The 24,940-nt window shown below is 41.7% G+C and overlaps 2 protein-coding genes across 2 annotated transcripts; one reads left to right on the plus strand and one right to left on the minus strand.

The window, feature by feature from the left end:
• The first annotated feature begins 463 nt into the window (after positions 1-463).
• Positions 464-16,831, plus strand: hcn5 (hyperpolarization activated cyclic nucleotide-gated potassium channel 5). Its single transcript, XM_079665433.1, has 10 exons — positions 464-898; positions 2,926-3,112; positions 3,734-3,838; positions 4,964-5,101; positions 9,079-9,240; positions 10,213-10,306; positions 10,430-10,557; positions 11,249-11,395; positions 12,391-12,628; positions 15,516-16,831. Exons 1-10 carry the CDS (start codon positions 714-716, stop codon positions 15,686-15,688), a joined length of 1,557 nt encoding a protein of 518 aa, XP_079521559.1. The 5' UTR covers positions 464-713; the 3' UTR covers positions 15,689-16,831.
• On the minus strand, positions 15,981-24,528 carry LOC307027932 (uncharacterized protein; the record flags this gene model as incomplete). Its single annotated transcript, XM_079662627.1, has 4 exons — positions 15,981-17,772; positions 21,540-21,743; positions 23,449-23,638; positions 24,476-24,528. The coding sequence occupies 4 exons, from the start codon at positions 24,526-24,528 to the stop codon at positions 16,996-16,998; spliced, it is 1,224 nt and encodes a 407-aa protein (XP_079518753.1). The 3' UTR covers positions 15,981-16,995.
• Positions 24,529-24,940: the final 412 nt, after the last annotated feature.

Genomic DNA, 24,940 nt, shown 5'->3' on the forward strand with positions numbered 1-24,940 from the left:
ACAAACACACACACACCCCCATGCACACCCTCACACACACACACACACATACACACACACACACACACACACACATACACACACAAACACACAAAACCCCACGCACACCCTCACACACATACACACGCACACCCTCACACACACACACATACACACACACACCTGACACACCCCCACGCACCCCGTCACACACACACACACACACACACACGCACACACACACACGCACACACACATGCCATTGTGTTCAGTATTAATGTGAGCTCGACCTTACCCTCTTGACATGGCTTGATTCATGTGGGGATGAGACACAGTCACTGAATAGTTGATGAGCCGGGAGAAAGAGAAAAGACATGGAGCGGTGAGGTGGGGGCTGAAATAGAGAAAGCGAGACGGAGAGGGAGGGAGATGGAGACGGAGACGGAGAAGGAGGGAGATGGAAAGGGAGAGGGAGGGAGGGAGGGACGGAGAGAAGGAGGGACCGAGCAGAGAGGCGGGTATCCACTCGCATCGCTCCACAAAGCTTCAATAAGCCCGGAGGTTGGGAGCCTTGATGAAAAATTACCTTGCGACCAAGAGGGGAGGTCAGCACTCGCAGAGGCTCCTGAAAAGCAGCAGCCGCCGCAGCAGCAGCATCAGGATCAGCATCACAGTAGGGGAGAGAGGAGGATGGCCTGCGCGTTCGGCTGATCGGACGGCACCAGAGCTGGGTCATGGAGAAAGTAAAAGGTCCCATGACGAGATGCACCACCGCCACCTGTGGGTGGAGAGCCCTGCTCCTGCCGCAGCTGAACCGGCAGTCGCTGTACGTGTACGGCAGCGAGATGGCCGTGGAGAAGGAGTGCATGCGCCAGCTGCAGAGCGGAGTCTTTGTGATCCATCCGTTCAGCCTCATGAGGTATTTAATATTCCTGATAGATTCAGGTCAGTCCGGGGCTAAAACTCCACCTCCGCTCTGTAGCCCCATCATTCCTCCATCAGTTGTGATGTGTCCTGCAGGTGATTCATTGCTTGATTCTGCATCAGAGATTTGAGAAGTCTACTCTTGTTTTTTTCTGAAAGGGTTAGCATATGGAAGAAACATAATCTGCAATCATTTTAATATCCGAAAAAAAAACTAAACATTTTTGGTCTCATTGTCTTTTTCTGCAGTGTTTTGAGTGTTATATAGCAAAAAACAAGCAATTTGATGACATCATGAGTGTTTTTCTATTTTTTCTGCTTTTTTTGTAGAATCAAATGAAGCATCAAGAAAATAATCATCAGAGCAGTGTGTGAATGTTTCCAAAGATAAAACAATGTAAAGGTTATTCCCCAAGGTTAAATGAACAGCGCGATGCTATTTAGTCTTCTAATTAAGGACCTGCCTACACCTTGCCCAGAGGCCGGCCGCGAGCTCTATGCAGATTATGCAGTCTTGTATTCACCAGTTAGGACATGTAGCAAATCACCAGAGAATTACATTTTTAATCTAAAAAAATTAAAATATTTCTTTGTGTGTTTTTCCATTAGAAAGCAGTGCTTACTGGAATATCTGAAAATCAAGATCTGGAATATATAAAGAATAAGTGGAAGTCAATTATTTCAGTTGTTAGGAACAGTTTAATATGGAAAAGCTCAAATATATAAAGTATGAAATAATATTAATGAATAAATAATCATTTTTAGAACAATTCAAAACCGTAACGACTTATTGTTTCAAAACAATCAGGCACTTGTTTGCACTCAAGCAGCCCATTCATTTTTGCACTCAATGATTTCTCCATCGTTTTCATATTTGATCACAGCATGAGCTCACTGTTACCATCAAACATCTCACATCATTATTCAATCAAGCACTAAAAAAAGACTGCTTAGCTTTCAGAGCTTCACTCATTTCCTCAAATGAGTATGTACGAATGTTCTAGCCCTCGATCTAAATATATCCCAAAACAAATGAGTAACAGCGTCAGTGATAGGAATATGAGTAATGGTTAGTGGCAACTGTAATACATCACATTTGAACTTTTCTCCATGGAGAGCTGTCAACTGTGAAACACATTACCAACTGAAATCAAATTACTTTCAGATAAACAATCCTTCTCACCAAAGGTCAGTCGACTCGTGGCTCAAAGCAAATCAACACTGTTCCCATTTTTAACAAAGTTCCTGTAAATGACTAAGTATGTGTATTTCATTGTGTTTCTATAATCCTAGTGTATTGGGGTTTTATGATATTGAAAGCTACACACGTTAACTACATTTCACATTAAGCGCCCAACTAAGGAGGAACGTTGGAAATAAGCCATAGCTATAAACTCTCTGTCCAACACATCAGGTTCAGGCTCTTTGTTGGATTGCATTGCATTTGTATTCAATATTAAAATGTTACCAGCCACTAAATATATTACCATTGTGTATTTCTTTTATTTGAGGGTGAGGCTAATCTACAAGCCACTTATTTTGGTTCCCTGCTTGCATGAAGCATAAATCAATAAATTAACACATCATTTTTGCAACAGAAAAATACAATTAGTTAAAAATGCAAAGAGAAAGACAAAACAAGTAACCGACAGGAAAAATGAATAATTGATAAATGCTCGATTGTAGTTCTTTAAGTGTTTTTTAGGAAGAATCCAGGCGTCATAATGAAAAGGAAAAACCTTTTTATGGATCTGGTTTTGAATGATTGTTATTGGTTTGTAAGGTGATCAATCGGACTGAAAACAGAGGGAAACGTTTGGGATCAGAGAGCAGAGTAATTTGAGCCTGGCCATCGAACCCTGGCTGAAACGCAGTTACAGTATCAGTACTTAGTGTGCATAAATCAGCTTGCATTACCCAGCATGCTCTCTAATGAGTTCTCCTGGCAAATGAACTGAGACTTTCCACTACGAGATCTGAGGCTCACACACATATGTTTCTGTGTGTGATCTTTTCCTGCAGGAGTTACTACATCATGGGCATGATGGCCATTACGTTCCTCAACCTGATTGGCATTCCCATGGAGATAGCCTTCGTGGATGGAACCAGCGGCTTGGCATGGGAAGGATTTAACGTGTTTTCAGACACACTCTTCCTGATAGACGTGGCTCTGAATTTCCGAATGGGCATCATAGCAGAGGACGGCGAGGTGAGAGTGGCTGTACTCTGTATTCAGACACAATCTGGAAGAGTAATCTCCGTGCAGACGAGCACATACAATCCATCTCTGCCCCATCTGTAATCCACTCAATACACGAAGGGCTAGATTAACCAACATCCCCCCCCCCCCCCCGCCCCCCCCTATGCGCCTGGACATGGGCGAAATTGGCACCTGCTGTTTGATTTTATAACAGGGATTATGATGTTCTGGATAAATGAGAAGTATAACATATCAAACTAAGTATTATGCAGACTATATCCTGTTTGTGTTCATCTCCTCATACTTTTTGACCTCTATCTCGCCAATCACAAATGGCACATCTGTGTTGTTTTTGGAGCGAGGCGTTTACTCTGCACAAGCATCTGCTTTTGCCAGATTTATTCTCAAGCCGCTCTCTGCCTGAAATATTCATGTGTGAGCATCAGTGACAGTCCAACTACTCTCTGAAGTGAATTGTCTTTGAGCTCACCAATTATCTCACCACTGTCTGCTCTAATTTGTAGACAAACTCCCATCATATTGGTTCAGTTGGAGTGTTCAATTATACATCTGAGCGCCTCGCAGCGTCTTCATCCATCTGCTGAACCTGCTGCTCTGTTCTCTTCACAGGAAGCTATTCTGGACATCAAGCGGATCCGACTCAGCTACCTGAGGACATGGTTCATACCGGACGTGATCGCCGCTTTCCCGATCGGCTACATCCTGCTGTTTGCGGTAATAATGAAACACACTGTGGGAGCAGAAAACAGCCAGCAGTGTTTGTCAAAACCATGAAGCACTTAGTTTGACATGAGTTGTACACGGTTGGACTTCCATTACTCCTTCTTTTTATACGATACTTGCTACTGGGTTACTGAACTTCACATATCTTCCTCAATGTGCAGCTCTATTAAATACCTTCTTAATCATGTTATTTGTATAATATATTCAGTTTTCTTTAGTGTTTACTGTGTGTTAAAACAATATCTTACGGCGTTACATAACTTTCTAATTATAAGCCATGAAACACACAAACTAAAACTATGTGCATAATTGTTTTGTGAACTGACAAATAATGCAACACACGCTATTTTCTGCTTCAACTGACATTATGAAAAGTGTGAATGTCTGATTACTTAGTATAATTATTGTTGTTTTGCATTTGAAATTATTAAAATGACTTAAATCTGTTTCCATGATGGAATAATCAGAATGAATGTTTTAAGGGAACGTTTATCATAATGCTCTCAGCAAGGGGTGTGTTTGTGTTCTTTTCCTCAATGTGTGTATCTCATGCTCTTGTGATATATATGTATTTGCCTTTCTGGTGCTTTCAGTAAATACAACAGATAGCATGTTGTATAAGAAAAAAAATTATTTCTTCTTTCTTGTATTGAACATTGAAGTAAACACAAAAGGCACCAAAATGAAGATTGATAGTTACATTTAAATGTGCCGTATTCAACTCATACTCTCCTTTAACTAACTCAAAAAATCCATACGTGCAGTCTTTCGTCATGTGTTTATCGTGCTTTTTGACATTTTGATGATGTTAAGAAAATATATATTGTGCAGCCCTTAGTGGTAAGTCAATGGTAATTAGATTGATTCAACTGTATTGTCATTGCAGTACATACACTGAGGCAACAAAAGGCACTATACAACCAGAAGTGCAAAAGATATATACATTTCATAGATGGAATAAACAGTAAGGATTATTTAAGAATATTTTAGGGGAATTAACGATATGAACAATAGGAAAAGTATACAATGAGATATTTAAAGTGATAACAGAAATACAATTAAGTGAACAACAAACAAACCACTCTTCATTTACTGTCTGTATTTCTTTGATCCCAGGACTTACAGTACTACAACGAAGACAACCCCTCGAAGACCAACAAGATGATGCGGATCCTGATGTTCGTGCGGATCCTCAGTCTGATCCGCCTGGCTCGGGTGTCCCGTCTGGTCCGGTTCTTCAACGAGGTGGAGAAAGTAAGTTCAAACGCCGGACAAAGTCTTCAAAGCTCCCCCTTAGAAATTCAATCAACCTTTCTCCGACCTGCAGATAGCTTCCCAGACGCGGCGTCCGATAACAAATCTGACTTTGAATGCTTACGTACAATGTCATTTGTCAAACAGCAGCTGACAAGATCGGTTTTTAACAATGCGTAATCAATGGACAGAGCTTCAAACACGTAATTGCAGTCGTCCCACTGGACTCAAAATGAAAGGGGTAGGAAACCTATGATGAAACTCGATATATCCTGGTGTTGCATAATGTATGTTGTCTGGAATTTGTGAGTAACCCCACGCATCGCCACGTGTTTCTTTATTGTATTTCATTGTATCCTATATAACCTTGGAAACCTTGGAAACCTTGGAAACCACACATAGAGAGAACACTCCTTTTGAAGATGCAGATGTACAGACAATAAATGCAGATACAATTAAACAGCAATACAAAAGAATACATGACCATATCAATTAAAAGCAATGAATACAAAAAAGCACCGGCAGTTTATAAGATACAAATTAAACCTTGAATTTGTCTCATTATGCTTTTTAGCGTTTTATTTTCCCTTTCCATTGTTTACATCACTATGTCACACTTGCGCTTCTATTGGCTATCGCTCCAACACATTGTAAGTGATAGGCTAAGGGGCGGGACATCTCTTAGCGGTTGACCAATCACAACAGAGCCGGCCAGCTAACCAATCAGAGCAGACTGGGCTCTGGTTTTAGACAGAGGGTGAAAAGAGGTGCTGCAGCACAGACAATATGAGAACAATAAAGAGCTTTGTGAACATTAAAGCATGGAGACATGTCCCAGTAGAGACACTACATACAAAAATCCGAACATGAACATAATGGTGCCTCTGAAGGCCCAGATACACCGGCCCGAAATCGGCAGTAAATGGGAGTCAGGCCGAACATGAGCGTGGGCACGCCCTATTCGGAGTGGTGTGCGCCGCACCGTCGGGTCTTTTCTGCCGACCTGACGCCTTTTCTTGCCTCGGGAACACCACCGGAAGTCGGACAAAGGGATAACACTGATTGGCTGTTCAGCTAGCGAATCAGTGCATGAGAACCGTTAACGGAAGTGAGGGAGGTAAACAAATGATTTAACACAAGCGTGAGTCCAAGGGCTGCTAGCTCCAGTATCCAGTACCTCCCGTTCGTCCTGCTCCTGTTCGTTCATGTTTTCAATGGACGAGAGTGAAAATGGAAAGAAAAACGCTATTTGTTGTTTGTTTATATCACGGAGTCTGTTCTTCTTCTCTGTCTTCCGGTTGTTGCCTCTTTTGAATGATGAATACACACTACCGCCGCCTGCTGGTAAGGAGAGTTATTGCCACTCACGCATGCGCAGTTCATACGTGCTCGGCTCGGATTTGCGGTGTGTTCCAGTGCGCGAAGTCGGCAAATACGCAGGAGTCGGTGTCGCCGTCGGCGACTTCTCAGGTGACTGGCCGGTGTATCTGGGCCTTTAAATAAGAAGCATCTAAATGTTGTTGAAGCATATTACAAGAATTTGGGGCAACGCTCTGTGAGAACGTTTGCCCCCTGCAGGGTGAGCCATGTCTGTGTGAATAGCTGCAACATTTTAGGAGCGAAACTGAGAGTTGGAGGGGGAGCTTTTGTAAAAAAGGCTTTATAAATGAAGGAAAACAAATCCTGATCCCTCCTCACTGAAACAGCAAAAAGCCCGGTGTGTCCCACATCTATCTCCACTGCTAAATATACAGGCTGTGTCATATCCTGCATCTAAAGGTTTGAGATAAATACCCCCCTGTAGTCCAATACAAAGAGGAATTCTGCTTCAATCATTTTTCTTGCAAATAATGGAACGGTAGATCTATTTTGAAAAAGGGAAAAGCCCAATTTTATACTGAATTTCGATAACAATGTCATAATGGACTTGAGAGTATGTTTTTGAAATATTTAGTTAGAAAAAAAGGGAATATTAAAACTACCTTAGTAGGTATTTATATTATATATATTCATTTAAATGTATATATAGGAGGCGTGTGGCATAGTGGGTTGTGCGTTGGTGTTCGTATCAGGGAGTCACAGGTTCAAACCCCACTGCAGTCAGCATGTCGTTGTGTCCCTGAGACACTTCACCCCAAATTGCTCCTGTGGGGATTTTCCAAAGTATTGAGTATGTACGTCGCTTTGGATCAAAGCGTCTAACAAGTGACATTTTTTGACTTAGAAACCCATTTCTTTGCAGAGTTTTAGACCCCGTTGGAATGAATGATGGAGCTGTTTCTGAGGGATGTTAAATGACAGCTGTAGGTTTACAGTGGCTATAATCTGCACAGGAATAGGTTTCTGGTGTATGTTTCCTGTGTTATCAAATTTACACGGATAAATCTGTTTACTCACCTAATCCTCTTTTCCCCTATAGACCATAAGGCAGCAGTGAACTCGCTGCTTGTTGACCCAAGTTAAGTTAATCTCGCTCTCGCTCGTTCATCACATCTTGTGGCAGCTCGTTTTTGGTCTCCAGGTATTCTTTGGCCTTGAGCAGTCTGCATCATTTCAAATGACATGGTCCAGCCGTCACAATCCGCGTCCTTGTTTCTGTATTGATGTTCTACTTCCTTTTTTCGGTTCAATTTCAAGGTTGTGATGTTGTTAGGGGTAAAGATGCGTCACAAACCTTTCACAGCATGCAGTTTATTACAACCTCAAACTGGCGCATTTGAATTTCCTGGATAAAGATGTCCCGTTGTTTTTAAGATTTATTCCTTCAACTTCCAGATGTTGGGCTTTTCTCAACCTTGCATAAAGCATTGATTGTGCGCCTGCAGCCTTGTTGATAAGGATGCTGAAACGTGTACAATTCTCAAAAGATTCTAAAGGTTCACGCCATTAAAGATGTTACATTGGAGGGATTAGTGCAGAGCTTTGTTTGCATGTAGAATAGAATCGAATCGTTTAATGTCATTATACATGTACAAAGATAAATAAATGCTTCTCCCTTTCAAAAGGTGCCATCAAAACAAAAAACATCACAACATGAGACAACAAATACACGCAGCATACACACTTAAGAATAAGGGATAAAGCAGTCATTATTTCCAGGGGTATAAAAGTAAAATCTATAATGTAATTAATAATAATAGAAGGTATGTATTTATAATAATAATGATATATATGTACAGAGTCAGATTTATTTCACATGCAGGATGATTAAGAGGTATGACTTTAATCATCCTGCATGTGAAATGTTGTTGTTGTTGTTGTTGTTGTTGTTGTTGTTGTTGTTGTTGTTGTTGGATGCAATAGATCTGTTTGGTTGTTATGGTTAAACACAAACGTTCCCTTTGACCAAAGTACGGCTGGCGTGGCTCTGATCCACCAAACAGAGGGTCAGTGGTTCAATCCTGCAGTCAACATGTCCAGATGCCCTTGAGCAAGGCACTTAACCCAGACTGCTCTTGATGGCATTGAAGTGTTTGTAAGCTGCTTGGTGTTAAAGGGTCAGATATGCAGCTGTGTGATGTAATGGATGACCTTGGTAAAGGTCCATTTATCTGTCAAAGATTGACATGTTTATTGAAGGATAACGCTCAAGGTCATCTTGTGATGGGATCCCCCCAGCCGCAAGCACAAATTGAGCCACTGGCGTTCAGAAGGGGGGGGGGGGCTTTTCTGCAGTTTTTAACCCTTTAATTCTAGCACTCTTGCTGGATCCAAAACCATCTTCGATCTCAACCTTCATTTAGCTCTCAACTACATGCCTGCAGGTTTTGCAGCATCCTTTCTGTTAGTGTGTCAAAATGTGTCCACAGACACACAGATAGAAACATCAACACCTGGTAAATTAATTCCTGCTACAGAAGGTGTATCAAGGGGCGCATTCTGCCTTGAACTCACAAGCAGAAAATCAATACTAAACCCAGCATGCTGTGAATGAAATTCCTTAAAGCCCCTTGTTTCCTTTCGTCTCTCTCTGAAAGGTGTCTAATGCAAACCTGGAGGTGGTCCGCCTCTTCTTCCGCGTCTTGTCTCTGTTCATGATGATTTTCCTGCTGTGTCACTGGAACGGCTGCATCCAGTACTTTGTCCCCATGCTGGAGGAGTTTCCCACCGACTGCTGGGTCCGCAAAGAAAACCTGATGGTAAAAATACATTCACAAAAATCTTCCATAAATAGATGATTTGAGTTGCCTGTGATGGAATGTAACTACATCGTTTTTACTCCACTACGTTTATCAAAGAGCTTAAGTTACTTTTCAGATTACAACTTTGTTATGCTCTTCCTGTTCACTGAAAACCACCCATCCCTCTAGATGTGTTCATTTTGAATGTTTCTTTATGTGTTGAGAACATTCTTCCACTCCTCATAACTAATGATTTTAAAACAGCTGGAAAGTGCATGCTTGCCCATCTGAAAACAGTGATCAACACATATGATAATCAATGATGCATTGCTGTAGATTACACTACCCAGCAGTATTTAGAGGAGTTCAAATGGGCACAATACACATTATTTCAGCACTTATATTAATACAAAACATTATATTTTATATTTAAAAACTGACTAACTATTTTTTTTTACGATAAAATGTAATCTTTGACTTTTGATACTATCATAATACGCACTTTCACACTGATATTAGTACTTGTATTTAAGTAATTTATCTAAAAAAGTGTATTGAATTGTTGGAAATGAGTCAACTAATCAACTATTTTAGTGACCAAACTAATTATAAAAGTATTGTGGGGCATTTGGGCGGTGGTGGTGGCGAAGTCGATAGGGACTTGGCTTGGCAACTGGAAGGTCACGAGTTCAAGTCCCGGCAAGACCAAGTGCTACCGAGGTGCACCTGAGCAAGGCACCGTTCCCTACACTGCTCCCCGGGCGCTGTTCAAAATGGCAGCACACTGCTCCTAACACTAGGATGGGTCAAATGCAGAGAAACAGTTTACCCACGGGGATTAATAAAGTATATCAAAGAAAATATATATATATATATTTAAGCCACATGCTGTGTTTTACATTCCTGTGAAGATGTTCCTGTCAAGATGTTCTTGATGTTAAGCTCTACAGCTTCAAAAGGTGTCATTAATTCTGAACATTTTATTCCCAGAATGCCTCAGTGAGTGTGAAATACTCCTGGGGAGTTTTCCGTGCTCTCTCGCAGATGATCGCCCTCTCTTATGGCTCCATGGATGCTCCAACAAGTGAGACTCATTGATTTGTTTCTTTAACCGCCGCTAAAAAAAGCACAGGTATCACATCGCCCCTCAGATATAAATACCCACGGTTTCAGAGTAAAAGCGGGGCGGCGGTGTCTTGTTCTCCAGATTACGTGGAGATGTGGATCGTGATGGTCAGCATGGTGTCCGGGTGTCTGATGTACACCGTCCTCGTGGCCAACGCTACGACCATGATCGCAAACACCGACCCGGCGGCCAAAGAGTACAAGAACAAGGTGAGGAGATACATCTAGGCTAGTATTCAAGGTGCTCAAGTGAAACAGAAATAAGTCACGCAAAGTTTGGTTTTAGCGTATTTCTTTAAAACCATTTAAGAACAGACATTTCTTTTGTCTTGTTGAATGTTTTTGTTTCATTTTAAAATAATATATATATTTTTTTCACTTATTTCACAGCATAAGATACAACTTTATTTATCCCGAAGGAAATTGTTGTGCCAGAGTTACAAGAATACAATAAACACAGCAGCACAATAATAAACCTGAACACTAACAGCGAGTAAAAAGAGCAATGAAATATCTACAGGAAACATAGACGGTCACATCATTCATGTAAATATTAACTGTATTTAGTCGTGCAAAAAAGCGTAGTGGCAGATACGTAATTGCACGTTATTATAGAACATTATTAATAATAATGATATTGCACATGTTATACATACATATTTATCAAAACAAAAAACGTTGGTACAGCAACTAAGTAAATGTACTTGATTACATCATACCACTTCTGTATAGCTTATGTCTTCATTTGCATTGTGTTTTTCCATGAGTATAGTGTAGTAGCAGCTTTTCCTACTATAACACCATTTCATGCAGGATTCAATCTGCAGCTTGTCTTCTCTTTAAAGCTGTGTGTATCATGTGATGGAGATGGAGATGATAACACTGTGTCTCCCCCCCACAGATGAGCCGCTTGGAGCACTACATGTCCTTCATGAAGCTTCCTCCAGAGCTGCAGCTGCGCATCAGCAACTATTACCAGGCGCGCTACGGAGGGAAGTGGTTCCAGGAGAAGGACGTGATGCACACCGTGTCCTCGGCACTCAAAGAGGTACGGCTGCTCGGGACCTAAAGCTGTTCCTTTGGGGGTTTTTATCTAGATTTTTCTAAATCATCCTATATTTCTAACAATGTAGCAGCACCATTGATGTATACCTTTATATGTATGCAAATAAACACAGTGTAGCGTTGCACGATTTTCGAAAAAAAACAGTTTGTGATTATTTAGATTGCAATTGCGATATGACACAAGATATTTGAGGGAATGCTCATTTTTGCTTATTCTATTTATCATTGAAAAATATTTTTAAATGATCACAGTGTGATATTTTTTTGCTTCACAAAACTTAATTCAAATATTTTCACATATATTTCGCTTACTGCGATTTGACTATTGCATCAGTCAATATACCGATTTTGATTACATATTGATTACTTGTGCAGCCCTAGTATGCAACAATGTAAACCAAAGCCCATTTCTTGTTGGTTAAAACCTTCTTTGCAATTTGTGGGGGAAACTTCTGTAGCAATGGAGAGTCAGGACTCAGAGAGACACGAGGAGAGCTGGAGCTGTGATGGCAAACACTGTTGGTTTATTTGGAGTTACGGCCGGAGAACTGACAAGACGGGTGGTGCGTCACGAGTTGACACAGTGGTTGCCAAACCGATTCTGAAGAACTCTTCTGCAGCTCGATGTGTTAACTAGTTCGGAGTGTAATAATCAACATTCTTCATCAGTGAGACTGAAGCAATATGGACCCTGAATCTAACTAGAGCTCTCGTCCATAGGAAAGAATGTGCGCCAGCCTTCGCCCCCGAACAGTAAACTACCTCATGGCGGCTTGTGCTCTGTCATAGACTGGCAACAACGATGCCCCCAAGCTGCTCCTCCTTAAGAGAGATAGCAGCAACACCCAAGGCCTTAGACCTGTGCCATGGGAAAAGAGACAGTGAGAAGAGAACATGATGAACTGGGTCGAAGGTTGAAGACCTAAGCAGATTATTCCCTAACACAATTAACTCAATTCTGATTGTGATTTATTTCAGCAAATCATGATGGTGATGTGCAGCCGGCTGCTAAGAAAGGTGCCGATGTTTCAGAACAGAGAAGAGAACTTCATCAACTCGGTGCTGCTGAAACTGGAGTACGAGGTTTTCCTGGAGGGAGACTCCATCGTCCGAGAGGACGTCCCCGGGGATCGCATGTTCTTCATCGACCACGGACAAGTCCTCATGGAGACCGACTCCTACGACCGGGAGCTGTCTGACGGAGACTTCTTTGGAGGTGAGTTACATTCAGTCTGATTCAAACATCTGGAATATCTTCAGCAATTTGAGAAGTGATTTTACCCAGAGTGCAATAGTGAAGGTATTTGAAGTAGGACAGGAGAAGGACAGGAGATAACATAAGGGAGTTTTGCAAATGGTTAATTTTAGTGAACATTTTATTCCAGATTGTGTTGAAAAACTGTAACCACTACTATTTAGAAATATGTATGGCTATTTTACTTACATCCTCCGGTTACTATAACCCTTTATGAACACTCAGTTAGTACATTTATACAGTGTTGTACATTTAACGGTTGTAGACTGTAAGTGTAAATACGCACATTGACATCTAATTGTATCTGGTTGCACTGTCATCGCTACCTCTGCTTTTACCACTCTTATTTATTTAATTTTTGTCTATTTTTGACTGCAGTGAGAGTTGCCAAAGAAATGTCGTTGTACTTTGCATGATGACAATAAAATATATATTATATTCTATGATATTCTATTCTGAAAAACCTTTCTCACACATTTAAAACCCAAAAAGGCTGGATAGATGTTTATTGCTCTAGAAAATACCAACAACCCAAATGCATCCAGAGTCTGGCTCATGTAAGTCCATTATCTTAAAAAGAAACAATAACATCTGTACCACCTCAAGCCAAAGTACAATTAGTACACAACAAAGATGTTACATAAATAAATATTATAAAAAGTGGTACCCGCCAGTTTGTTTTTACGTTTTGATCTTAGCTTGTGTCATTTCAAACATGTATGTACATTGTGCAGTAGGGTAGGTTTCTCTAAGCAGCAATACTGTCCTCATATACTGGAGGTTAAAGTATGAATTTTGAGGAAACATGTTGACTCTGCTTTCAACACTATCTCAGCAGATGGAGTTTGCTCTATTTATACCATTATGTGTTTAGAGAGTAAGTATTGAGCTGTGGCAATTTACATTTAAAGGGCCAACCCTCAGAAATTCATAAGCATTTAGAAGCAGTTTTTTGTCTCCTCTCCAGATTTTGAAATATCCTTCTCTTTTTCTGCCTTCCCCAAATACACTGGAGGTGAATGTAATGTCATGTGTGATCCTTAAAGGTCCCATGTCATGCTTTTCTGGTTATTACCCGTGCCCCTGTGTGTTATGTAGCTTTTTCTGCATGTAAACGGTCTGCAGAGTCAAAACCCTCAAAGTACACCCTGTAGTGAGTAAAACTCTAACACAGAAAAGACCTGTCTATGCTGCCCCAGAACGCCTCGTTGGACATTTCTCTTTTTCATCCTGGTGTGACGTATTTGGGTATAGTTACGTTTGGACCAATCTGCGGACTTCCTCACACACACACACTCGGCGGGACGTTGCGAGGCTCGCTGCTGCGAGGAGCGGGACACTGTGTGCTGGCTCACTGGTGTGGGGTCGGCGTGACAGCGAAACACCGCAGAACTCAGCCTGGGCACACCCACAAACTCCCAGCCAGGCTGCGGGTGTGTGTGTGTGTGTGTTCGGGCTGGGTTTTGCTGTGTCTCGATGTCTGACAGGCGGCCACTGGGCTCACAGGGAGGGGGGGGGGGGGGGGGGGGGCAGGAGCTCCAACAAGCCGTGTAGGACAGAGAGTGAATACACATACTATACAGAGATGCTGTATGAGAAACCAATGTGAGTTTGGAAAATTGCACAATATAAATCTATTCTAGTAGACCTCAACAATGGAATTATGATCAGTAGAAATGGCCATGACACGGGACCTTTAAAGCTTTTTTTATTCAAAAGTAATAATCAGCAACCTCTCTTTCCAGAAATAGCGTCTTTATAGTCTACAAAACTTGCTGTCAGTTTTCTGTCAGGACTATTTTTGCCTCCATTCAAAGCTCAAATATTATCAGTAATGCCAGATCTATATCCTTTTTCTCGAAGGTTGTCAAAGAGTTGTCGAGAAAAGTTTTATGATGCAGTGGTAATGGATTGGAGAGCATTGTGTGCGGCTCTCTTTAGGAAATTATGTCAAACTCCATTTAAAAATATGTCACTCTTATTCTAGATAATCCTCAGAGCTCTCTGTGAGCAGTTTCCACTGGAAATGCCTTCGCCTACAGAAAGAGTTCGTATGCAAACAGCTGACAGCTTGTTCTGTGGATTATCTACAGTAACAGGCATGATGTTTCCAGGAAACAGGAAAGATGATGATGCTGCTGTCACTTTTCTTACGTGCTGCTGAGGCTGATCATTCAAAACCTGGAAGAACAAAACCAGAACTATCTGCATGTGTAGATAACAGAGGTAGAGAGTGTGTGTGTGTGTGTGTGTGTGTGTGTGTGTGTGTGTGTGTGTGTGTGTGTGTGTGTGTGTGTGTGTGTGTGTGTGTGTGTGTGTGTGTGTGTGTGTGCGTGCGTGCGTGCGTGCGTGCGTGCGTGCGTGCGTGCGTGCGTGCGTGCGTGCGTGCGTGCGTGAGAAAGGGAGGAAATAGGTCAACAAATAAAGCTTACGCCACTGCATATATAAATGTAATATGTTAATGAGTTCACATGACGTTTATTTTCTGACTGTTTTTCTACCTATGTCCTATTAAGGGTCATTTTTCAATCCATTTTCATCGGTTAGCTTTTTTTACCCAAAAAATAATGAACACATTTGCAAGTTTATTTGCCCAGTTGAGCAAGGAGTATTTTCAAACCAAAATGGTTGAATCCACCACTTTCAATTTGGGGGATTTACTTAATTCTCCAGCTTTAAGTGGGAGCAGGTCCTAATCTGATTTTGGCATAAAACCTCGGTTAAAGCTAAGCAGGCTTCCCAAAACAACTCGGCCAAGTCCGGTTATTTAATTTAGGATTAAATGTCAGACCTCATCCCGTCATTAGTGTGTACTCTCTCATTAACCAAGCGTTTGTGTTTCCAACAGAGACGTGCGTGCTGACTAAAGGAAAGCATCGGGCCACGGTGAAGGCTCTGACCGACTGCCAGTGCTTCTCTCTGTCCTGTGACGACTTGAAGGAGGTGCTGCTGTGCTTCCCGGAAATCAGCAAGGATATAGAGCAACTGGTTCAGCTCAACTCAGAGGGTGAGCCTGTGTGAGAGCAAGAAGCTGTACTCAGGCGTCTTTCTTTTATTGAAAATGAGAGGAGATGCGGACATTTCCGGGACATTTTGTGCGATTGTAAATGGACGTAAATAAGACTGAGGCTGATTCCTCGTGTGGACATGAGTTGGACATTTATTCGCTGATGAGATGGATAGTTTTAGAGCATTTTATTCTAACTGGTAACTCTTCCGATCTATCAGTTTTAAGCAATAAACTAAAGACCTCAACCGTAAAGACGGGTCAAAATATTTATTTTTGCTTCCTTGTTGCATTTTAGCGTTGATGTTTGGGAAGTCAATGCATTCCTTAGTGACTTAACCAGAAAGATTTGGTAAACCTTAAAGATAAATTGTGTTTTTTTTACAACCTGGGCTTTATTTAAGACGTTCGGGCCGTCATTTCTATCAAAACAAACTAAAGATTGGGCAGGAAACACACGAGCAGTCAAACGACGAATCCTTGATGTAAGCTAAACTTATTTAACCAAAGGAAAACTGTAAAAGTATTAACCAACTGTTCAAACATTAGTCACAGTGTATAGCATAGTTTCCTCCATATCACCAGCATTTAGGTGCACTCACCTTTAGTGTTATCTTCAAATAGTCATAACATCTATCAACACTTGCGGTCATCACTTCTAGGGATGGGGCGATACAGGATGTTATTCCAGATTTCAATAAAAATCACTGCAAGTAGATTGTGATGAATTTCTGGTATTGGTTACCATGGTAGAAACGTGTCCTATCAGTGACCCGGGAAGAACATGATTCCAGGATGTAAGAGTTCGAAGCATAAATGTATCATTTTTGGGATAAGATTTTGTATTGAAAATGCTGAAATGTCTGATTGTTGGACTTCTTGTGTTTGTATCCTGTTTCTACCCTGTTTGGAGAAGTCACCCTGTTGTTTCCATATTTCAGCAATAACTTTGAATGCTAGCTGTTCTCTGAGGATGTGCTCACTGAAATCGTTAGGGAATTATTGTCTGGACCATAAATGTTTGTACAAATCTTAATGCAATCCATCCAATATTTGTTATTCCATTCAGTGCTTAAAGAGGCCTTCGATTGGACCCAAGTTGTAGCAAACTAGAATTTTGCTTTAACGACATATAAAAAGAAACCTCTTATATCTCATGTGTGTGTTTCTCTTAAATGATATTTATTTGGAAGTAACATTACACAAGACATGTTAATGCAACAGAGAGCAACAGAAATAAAGCCGATTCTGCAATATGATTATGAAACATCTGTGAGAGAACAGCAGGTCGTTTCCCCTTCCCTTTGTTTCTCCTACTCTTTCATCCAAACACGCACACGGTGCCCGAGGCCAGCCGGTGTTTGTACTCGTAGAGGTAGTAGGAGGCGGGGGGGAAGTTGCACTTCATCTCCATCCTGCCGGGCACCACGTGGATGGACACGCCCTCCCCCAGCCCGTCCCGCAGCTTCTTCAGCATGCGGGAGGCCAGGTAGCACCGCGCCCTTCCCGGGTCCTCCTCGATGGATGCGTACACCTCGGGCGGCGGGTTGGGGATCTTCCACTCCAGATCCACGATGAGCTGGTGGATCCTGCTCTTATCCAGCGAAGTGGGCGTGTCCCGGAAGCACACTACCACCTGGGGGACGGGAGGGTCAGACGCCACGGAAATGAAGTTTGACTGCTGCACAACTTCCCCGTTTTCTTCCTTCTCTTCCTTCTCTTCCTTCTCTTCCTTCTCTTCTTGCTGGGTTTCCTCCCCTTCCCCCTCTTCCTTCTCCTCCTCCATGGGTCCCACAGCAGGGTGCAGCATCACCGCCCAGCGCAGCCATTCGTAGTTCTTCTCCAGGGTCTTCAGGATGCTCCCCGCCGCCTCCTCGGGGGGGGCTCGGCTCTGCACGGCCTCCTGGAGCTGGTGCCGGATGTCCACCTCCGCCTGCTCCAGGAAGTAGCCTAAGCAGCTGCTTCCTGAGTTCTTCATCTTCCTGTAGAGCGCCCCCATGCGGTCGGACCAGGTCTTCATCAGCAGAGCCTGGTCCCGGCCTGTCAGAGACGCCTGGGTGAAGAGGCACAGCAGCCCGGTGCCCAGCACAAAGTTGATCTGTTAGGGGAGAGTGAGGGAAAGTATGAGCCTTCAAATAGTGGGGAAAACTAGCTAAGAGTGTGTTCAACCCTGCAGGGAGCACCAGAGGGGTTGTTTTGTGACATGGATGCTGTTCAATGTTGAGTCAATTAAAGATGGACCTTCTTCTGTTTGACCACAGAAGTGATTTTAAACAAATGCTCTAAATACTCAGGAATCACTTAATCCTATAACTAAGGATTGTCAGGAACTATAAGTCCTGTTCGCTCATTGCTTTTTTGTATTTAGACAAAATCTGAAGAACCAGATAAATTGTGAAAAAAAAACATTTGTTTTAGACCCTGCATACAACAAACATTGAATTCATATTTCCTGTGTACAAAGCATTGAAGATCTTTTGAATGTTTTTATCATTGTTTTGCTTTTATATGTTGCTAACAATCACCTGAAATAATTAGCGTTTCATTTATGGTGTTCTCCCACTGTTTTGACAACAGGAACACACTGTGGCTGTTTGCAGGACAAGTGAGCGCTGACTGCAGCCTAATATTATCTTGGAGCTTTTTGGGGTGGCAGGAAACCAAGTTGGTGCATTTGATATGCATGGATGGATGAAAAACATTATTTCTGTTTATTTTTAATTGACCCAGCTTGCTTGAGTATTTGTTGTTTTTCTGACAGCGGAGAAATTACTCGGCTCAACACCAGCACATCATTTTGACTAATTAATCATTTGCATCATATCGTTAGTCTTAATGGGGTTGGTTATGATCAAATTCACGCCTGGCACAGCTTTAATGTTGTTGTTGTTGTTTATTGCAGCGTTTTGTCTTCAGTAGCACACCAAGCCACATGGGATTTCGGTCGACTTCACTGAACTTAAAAGTGTTTCCAGATCATTAGCCTTGAGAGGCTGGTTACGGCTCCTCTGGCTCATTATCTTCAACTGTTGTGAACACCTGGCCCTGTGAGACCAGCCCAACCCCCAAAAATAGCCCGTGCAGATGTCCTAACTCTTTGTAGAAAGAGCCATGCCAGGTTATCCAGGGTTAGAGCACCAAGCCTGTCACTGCAGATCACTTAGTGACGCAACAGATCATTTTATAATGTAGTATTTGGATCATAAAGTAAGCAGATTTTGTGAGGTTGTGAAGCTGACAATTGAGCGGCCCGACCAAGCAAGGAGGCAGAACGTCCAAAAATATAACCCGGTGTGGGCATTTATTAAATCATACACATATGATATGACACAGCCTCAATCTGCTGCTCCTGTGCGCACAGTCACCAGCCACCACCAGGATCTCACACACACTCCTCCCCTAACAGCAAAACCCCAGAGCTTGAATGCCCAACCCAACAGGACACAGGTGAGGGGGGAGGAGACAACACAGGGAACCAGGTGCACACAATCAACGACAGACATGGGGGAAGGGGAATCCCTTTTCAACAACAATAAAGCTAAACAACCCGTAACGGAGGCCGAGATCTATGAGCCCAGAGATCGCCTCCGTGACAGAGGTCTATAAAGATAAGACATTGCCTGTGTTCTTGTCCCTGCATGGCACCGAAGCTTATCACCAGCAAAGTGTTTATACATGATACATTCTACCAAGGTTAGAGAAACATGGCTGCCGTTTCTTTGCTTAACAAAGTAATCTACTCCAGTGTGGACTCAAGAGCTAAAGGGTGACTTTGATTATAATTTATTTTAGCAAAGCATAGGGGTCATTTATACTGCCTACAAAGGGGAAATGCCCACCTTTTTGGTTAGCCAGCCAGCTCTGTTGTGATTGGTCAACGGCTTAGAAATGTCCCGCCCCTTAGCCACTTATCACGTACAATGAGTTGGAGCCCGAGCCCGGCGGTTCCCAAACTCAGGGCCCATTTAAGAATCTGAAAAATGTTTGCGGCCCACATTCAACCATAAACATTACGGAAGCTAAATCAAGTTCTGATTGGTCGATTCAGAACATGTGACACGTTGTTAATCCAGTAGAACAGACCGCTGTCAAGGACTGTAATGACTGTTGCTAAGGAGGATCAAGAAAGAGAAGGGAAAATAAAAATCTTAATGTCTTAATGTTTCCACACAAATCATAATGTTTTGCTAATGGTTTGGCAGCCCACTTGCAATGCGTTCGGGTCGCGGCCCACATGTTGGGAACCGCTGCCCAGGCCAATAGGGACGCGAGTGTTACACATGTTACATAGTAATGTAACCATGTTTCAGAAGTAAACAAAGGAGTCCAATGGAGGTGTTTCTGCAGGGGGGGTAGGTGTTTGGGAGAGAAACTCCCTCTGGAGAGAACTTTGGGATTCAAGCCTTTGCAGACCATTAACATGCACTAAAACCTATAACACACTACAGGAAAGGCAAAACCCCAAAAGGCATAACAGGGCCTCTTTAATAAAGTTAGAATGCTTGTATCTTATTGTTTTATTTGGACTATGATTGACGATGACTGCACAGTAAATGACAAACTGTGAAATGATTTCCCCTTAATGAAAGCACTGAGCTTTTCTAGTACTCACTCAGTGCATTTATGGAAACAAATCCCTGCAAGGAGCACTACACAAATCACTCGTTCAGCACTAATTTAAGATGGAATTGCTTCAGCATTAAAGCTAATCCACTGAGGCTGGCAGCCTAAACACCGTAAAGCCCCTGAAGAAGTGGACTTGAGTTTCTAGGATACAAACTGTCATTCTCTCCAGCCGTGACAGCAGCATCTGTGTTGAACGACTTTGCAGATACTTAACACTTCACTTTGTTTAATAAATGCTGGTCAAACATAGGTCAAACGTTTTTACATAACGAGCGAGCCTGTGACTGCTGCAGTGTTTATTAAGGTTCATTTATTTGCATGTTGGATGATCATTATGTGAGTCCTGCCCAAGGGCAATAAGACAGATGGACAGATGGACAGTGACCATCCGGCATTTGGTCCGGTTTAGGGGGGGTTTACATAAGAAATAAAGTAGAACATAAAGCTCTATTTGATCCCATGCAAAAAGGGATATATTTGCACTTAAAGGAGTGGAATTACACTAATGTTGCTTCAACCAGAATACAATTGTCAGGCTTTAAGATTCCTGCTTTTAAATGTAGGTTTAAAGCCAGAGCAGCTGAACAAATTCATCAGCTTTCGGTACCAGCAGTGAAGGCAAACGGGAATTTGCCAACTCAGCTCGGATGAAAGACAACAGAAGGTCACTGCTCTGCTGAATTAAATATTTATTTTCATACCAAGAAGATAGATGTAGCGTGCTTGGAGGTCCCACAGGACCTCCATGTTTTTTTTTGTCAAATTCATTGTATTCGGTCTGGATATTGAATATTTAATCCTGCACAGCTGTGTTTTCCTCCATGCTTTTTATTTTCCTTTTGAAACCTGTCCTTTGTGATTATGTTTTACAACATGTGGTTTACTTGGAAATGGCTTGATTCTTGGATTGCATTTAATTAAGAATGTATTGATGACAGGTGAGCTTATGCTTCGAAAGCTGTGTCTGTCGGTCTGTCTGTCTGTCTGTCTGTCTGTCTGTCTGTCTGTGTGTGTGTGTGTGTGTGTGTGTGTGTGCGTGTGCGTGTGCGTGTGTGTGTGTGTGTGTGTGTGTGTGTGTGTGACCTCAGGCTTCTTGCGGCTTTAGTTAAGCAGGAGTATGTGCCCTTGTACAATGGCTTGTATAATTGGAGGGAATGAACATTTAATGACCCCCTGCAGGGAAATGAGGTGAACAACACACAGACACACACACACACTGTGCCCTGCACCTCCACCGACCTTCACGCAGAACTCCCTGAGCTCCCAGCGTTTGGGCTTGCGGTTCAGGATGAGCTCCTCCAGCAGGGTGGGCTGGTCGGTCAGCGCTGAGACCCCCATCAGACGGTTGTAGAGCGCCATCAGCTGCCTCTCCAGCCGATAGTCCTGCACGTACTGCAGGAAAACCTCCGTCTCCTTCTTAGTGAACTGTGCCTGGGCCCTCACCTGAAACAAGAGGCGGGGGGGGGGGGGGGGACAGACTGATTCAAAGGAGAGTGTGAGCCCTCTTTAGTCCTGGTTTTCCAAAAATAACATAAAAATGAAATGCCTGCAATTTGCAAACAGCCTTAGAGGATAGACATAATATTAGAAGTCTTTTAGTTGTGTGTTTCTTTGTAGTCAACTTGAGGACCCTTGTGTCTCTAAGCAGTTGTTTTGTGATGTGTTGTCACTTTTAGACATTGTTTTGTGTAACTTTGTGGTGTTTTTGTATCCCTTTTAGTCATTAGGCATCTATTTTACGTTTTGTTTCTTTGTGGTCATCTTGTAAAGTATCTCTTGAACAGTAATTGTTGGACTCTTTGCAGTCATTTTGTGTCTCTTATAAGTTGCTTTATGCCTTTTTGCTCCCCTGTTCAGACATACATTTCACATGTTAGGCTTACCCGTCACCATAAAGGCACGGCTCAAATATATTTTTTTTCTTGTCGCTAATAGGTTTGACTTACCGTTGTAATTATGTTCCTTTTTCCTAGTCTGAGTTATGTAATTTTACCCTAAATCTAATCTTGTGGCCTGTAACTGAAAAATGAGGCTTTACACAAATACATTACCATTTTTCTAAGCAAAGTGCATTCAAGAGAGTTGTATCATTTGTTACATTTTAAAATAATTAAACAGTATATTAAAATCATAAGCGCATTAATACTGTCTAGTGGAAGTTAACAGATGCTTCAATCATACATCTGGTGACAGACATCTGCATCTACATAATACGCTTAGCATCATGAGTTCAGTCACAGTCACATCAGTTCAGTTAAACGGGCATTACTGTTCAAGGTCAGCATGCCCTTCAGTGTGTTTGCAGCATAACCAGTTAGAGTAAATTCTCTTTCACATACGAAACAGGGAGGCAGACATACTCCAACCGCCCCCACAGCTTTATATAAGACATACCCTAAAAAAGTTCCTTTCACAATAAACACTATTTTCCCAACATCAACAAAACGCAGACACACTGTTTTTCTTGCTGTGACAATATTATATTACCCAAGTCACATTAAAACACTGTGAGACACTCCTTTATTGGCTTACTACAATTATATAAAAGTACCCTTTCAAAATAAAAGTTCCCCTAACAATAAAACTCTTATGCATTTCAAACTTCCCTAACTCACCGAACTAATATCAGTTTACCCTTCACAATTTCCCATCACAATAAAACATTGCAAGGCAGACACACTTAAATCTTCCATTGCAACGACTATATTACACCACCTGTATCAATGTACCCATCAAAAGTTAAAACAACTTTCCTTCACAATAAAACACTGAGAAACATACACTCCCTTATTGACTTACTACAATCATATAAATTACCCTTTCAAAATAAAAGTTGCCCTAACAATACAACACTTGTACATTTCAAACTCACCGAACTAATATTAGTTTACCCTTCACAATAAAACACTGAGAGGCAGACACTCCATACCCTCCAAAATAAAAGTTGAAAAGGTTCCTCACAGTAAGACAATAAGAAGCACGTATGCTAACCTTCCCTTATTAGACTACCATTCAAAATAAAAGTTGAAAAGGTTCCTCACAGTAAGACAATAAGAAGCTCACATGCTACCATTCAAAATAAGAATATACTAAAAATGCGTGTACTAAGTGAACCTTCATGTTTGAGACCCAGGCAGCGTTTCCTCACCGCGGTTCCCAGCTGGTAGTACACCACGGCCAGGTCGTCCTCCAGCCGGTGCACCTCCTGGTCGTCCAGCAGGCCGGCTCCTCCTGCTCCCAGCTCCTGGTCCATGGAGTCCAGGTTCTTCTTGGCCGCCTCGCTCTCCTCTGCTGAGCCGCTGCCGCCCAGGTAGGAGCAGATACCCTGCACCAGCACCCTGGACATTTGTTTTATAAAGCATTGAATGTTTTAGGCCCAAAATATATTTCTGATCTCCTGCTAAATGATGAACCATCCAGAACTCTCAGGTCTTCTGAGACTGGTCTGCTTTCTGTCCCCAGAGTCAGAACTAAACATGGTAAAGCAGCGTTCAGTTATTATGCTCCAAATATCTGGAACAAACTCCCGGAAACCTGCAGGTCCGCTGCAACTCTTAATACTTTTAAATCCAGGGTGAAGACCTCTTTGCCGCTGCTTTTAATTGAACTATTCATATCTTAATTGGCACTGTAACTTTTATTCATGTATTTTTTCTTTTAATGTTTATTTTATTATCTTTGCTTTTTAATGACTGATTTGAAATGCCATTTTGTAAAGCACTTTGAAATGCCTTGTGTTGAAAGGGGATAAATAAACTTGCCTTGCCTTGACAGCATCAGGAACATATCATATCATATATCAATATGAATGAAATCAGAAACTGTTATGGATATGCAATAGAAGTCATATTTATAAACATACTTAGAATGTGTTAAATGGAGTTATAAGCACACGTAAATATTTTTACAATGAATTATTAATGCTCATTACACATTTTAAAGCAACATAATACTTTGCAAAGAAGTGAGTTATTGAGTATTGAGTCTTATTGAGTATTGAGTCTTATTGAGTATTATAATACTTGATCTTTTAACAAAATGCTAAAGTGTTATTATTATTGTTTGAATAATTAAAAATGATCTTTGAGTTCTGATAACTATTATTATACAGTGTGATAAGCAGATTTTAATGCATTATTGTGAGTATATTAACATGAAATATTTAGAAAACTCACCTCACAGTTTGCATGTAGCCCACTGGCTCCAAAACCTTTCCGAACATCGCCATGGCTGTGTTCAGACAAAGAGAGACAAATTAAGTTAACCCCTCCTTCATGTTAACTAGTATAAAATCCTTGTGCCATTATTTGTTATTAATTGATTATGTTCGGATCCTTTTTACTATTTTTATAACACCAGACCAAAAGTATTGCAACTCACCTCTGTTTTTCTGTGTGCACGTTTGTTCTGACCTTCAACGTTTGTCCAATATTTATACACTCTCATGAACAACCATTAATCTGATAAGACTTCTCGACGTACATGCTCTGTCTGAACTTGAGAGGAGGATGTAGTATATGAGGTGTACATTTCTTTGTGGTCGTAGTAGTGGAAGTAAATGTTTGTTTCTCAAGTGAACGCATAGTACTGATATATACACAGAAAAATGTAAGCCAAAAGTCTCATTCACTAGACGCCAA

The sequence above is a fragment of the Notothenia rossii genome (assembly GCF_949606895.1).
Source record: "Notothenia rossii genome assembly, chromosome: 2".
In the NCBI taxonomy this organism is placed as follows: Eukaryota; Metazoa; Chordata; class Actinopteri; order Perciformes; family Nototheniidae; genus Notothenia; species Notothenia rossii.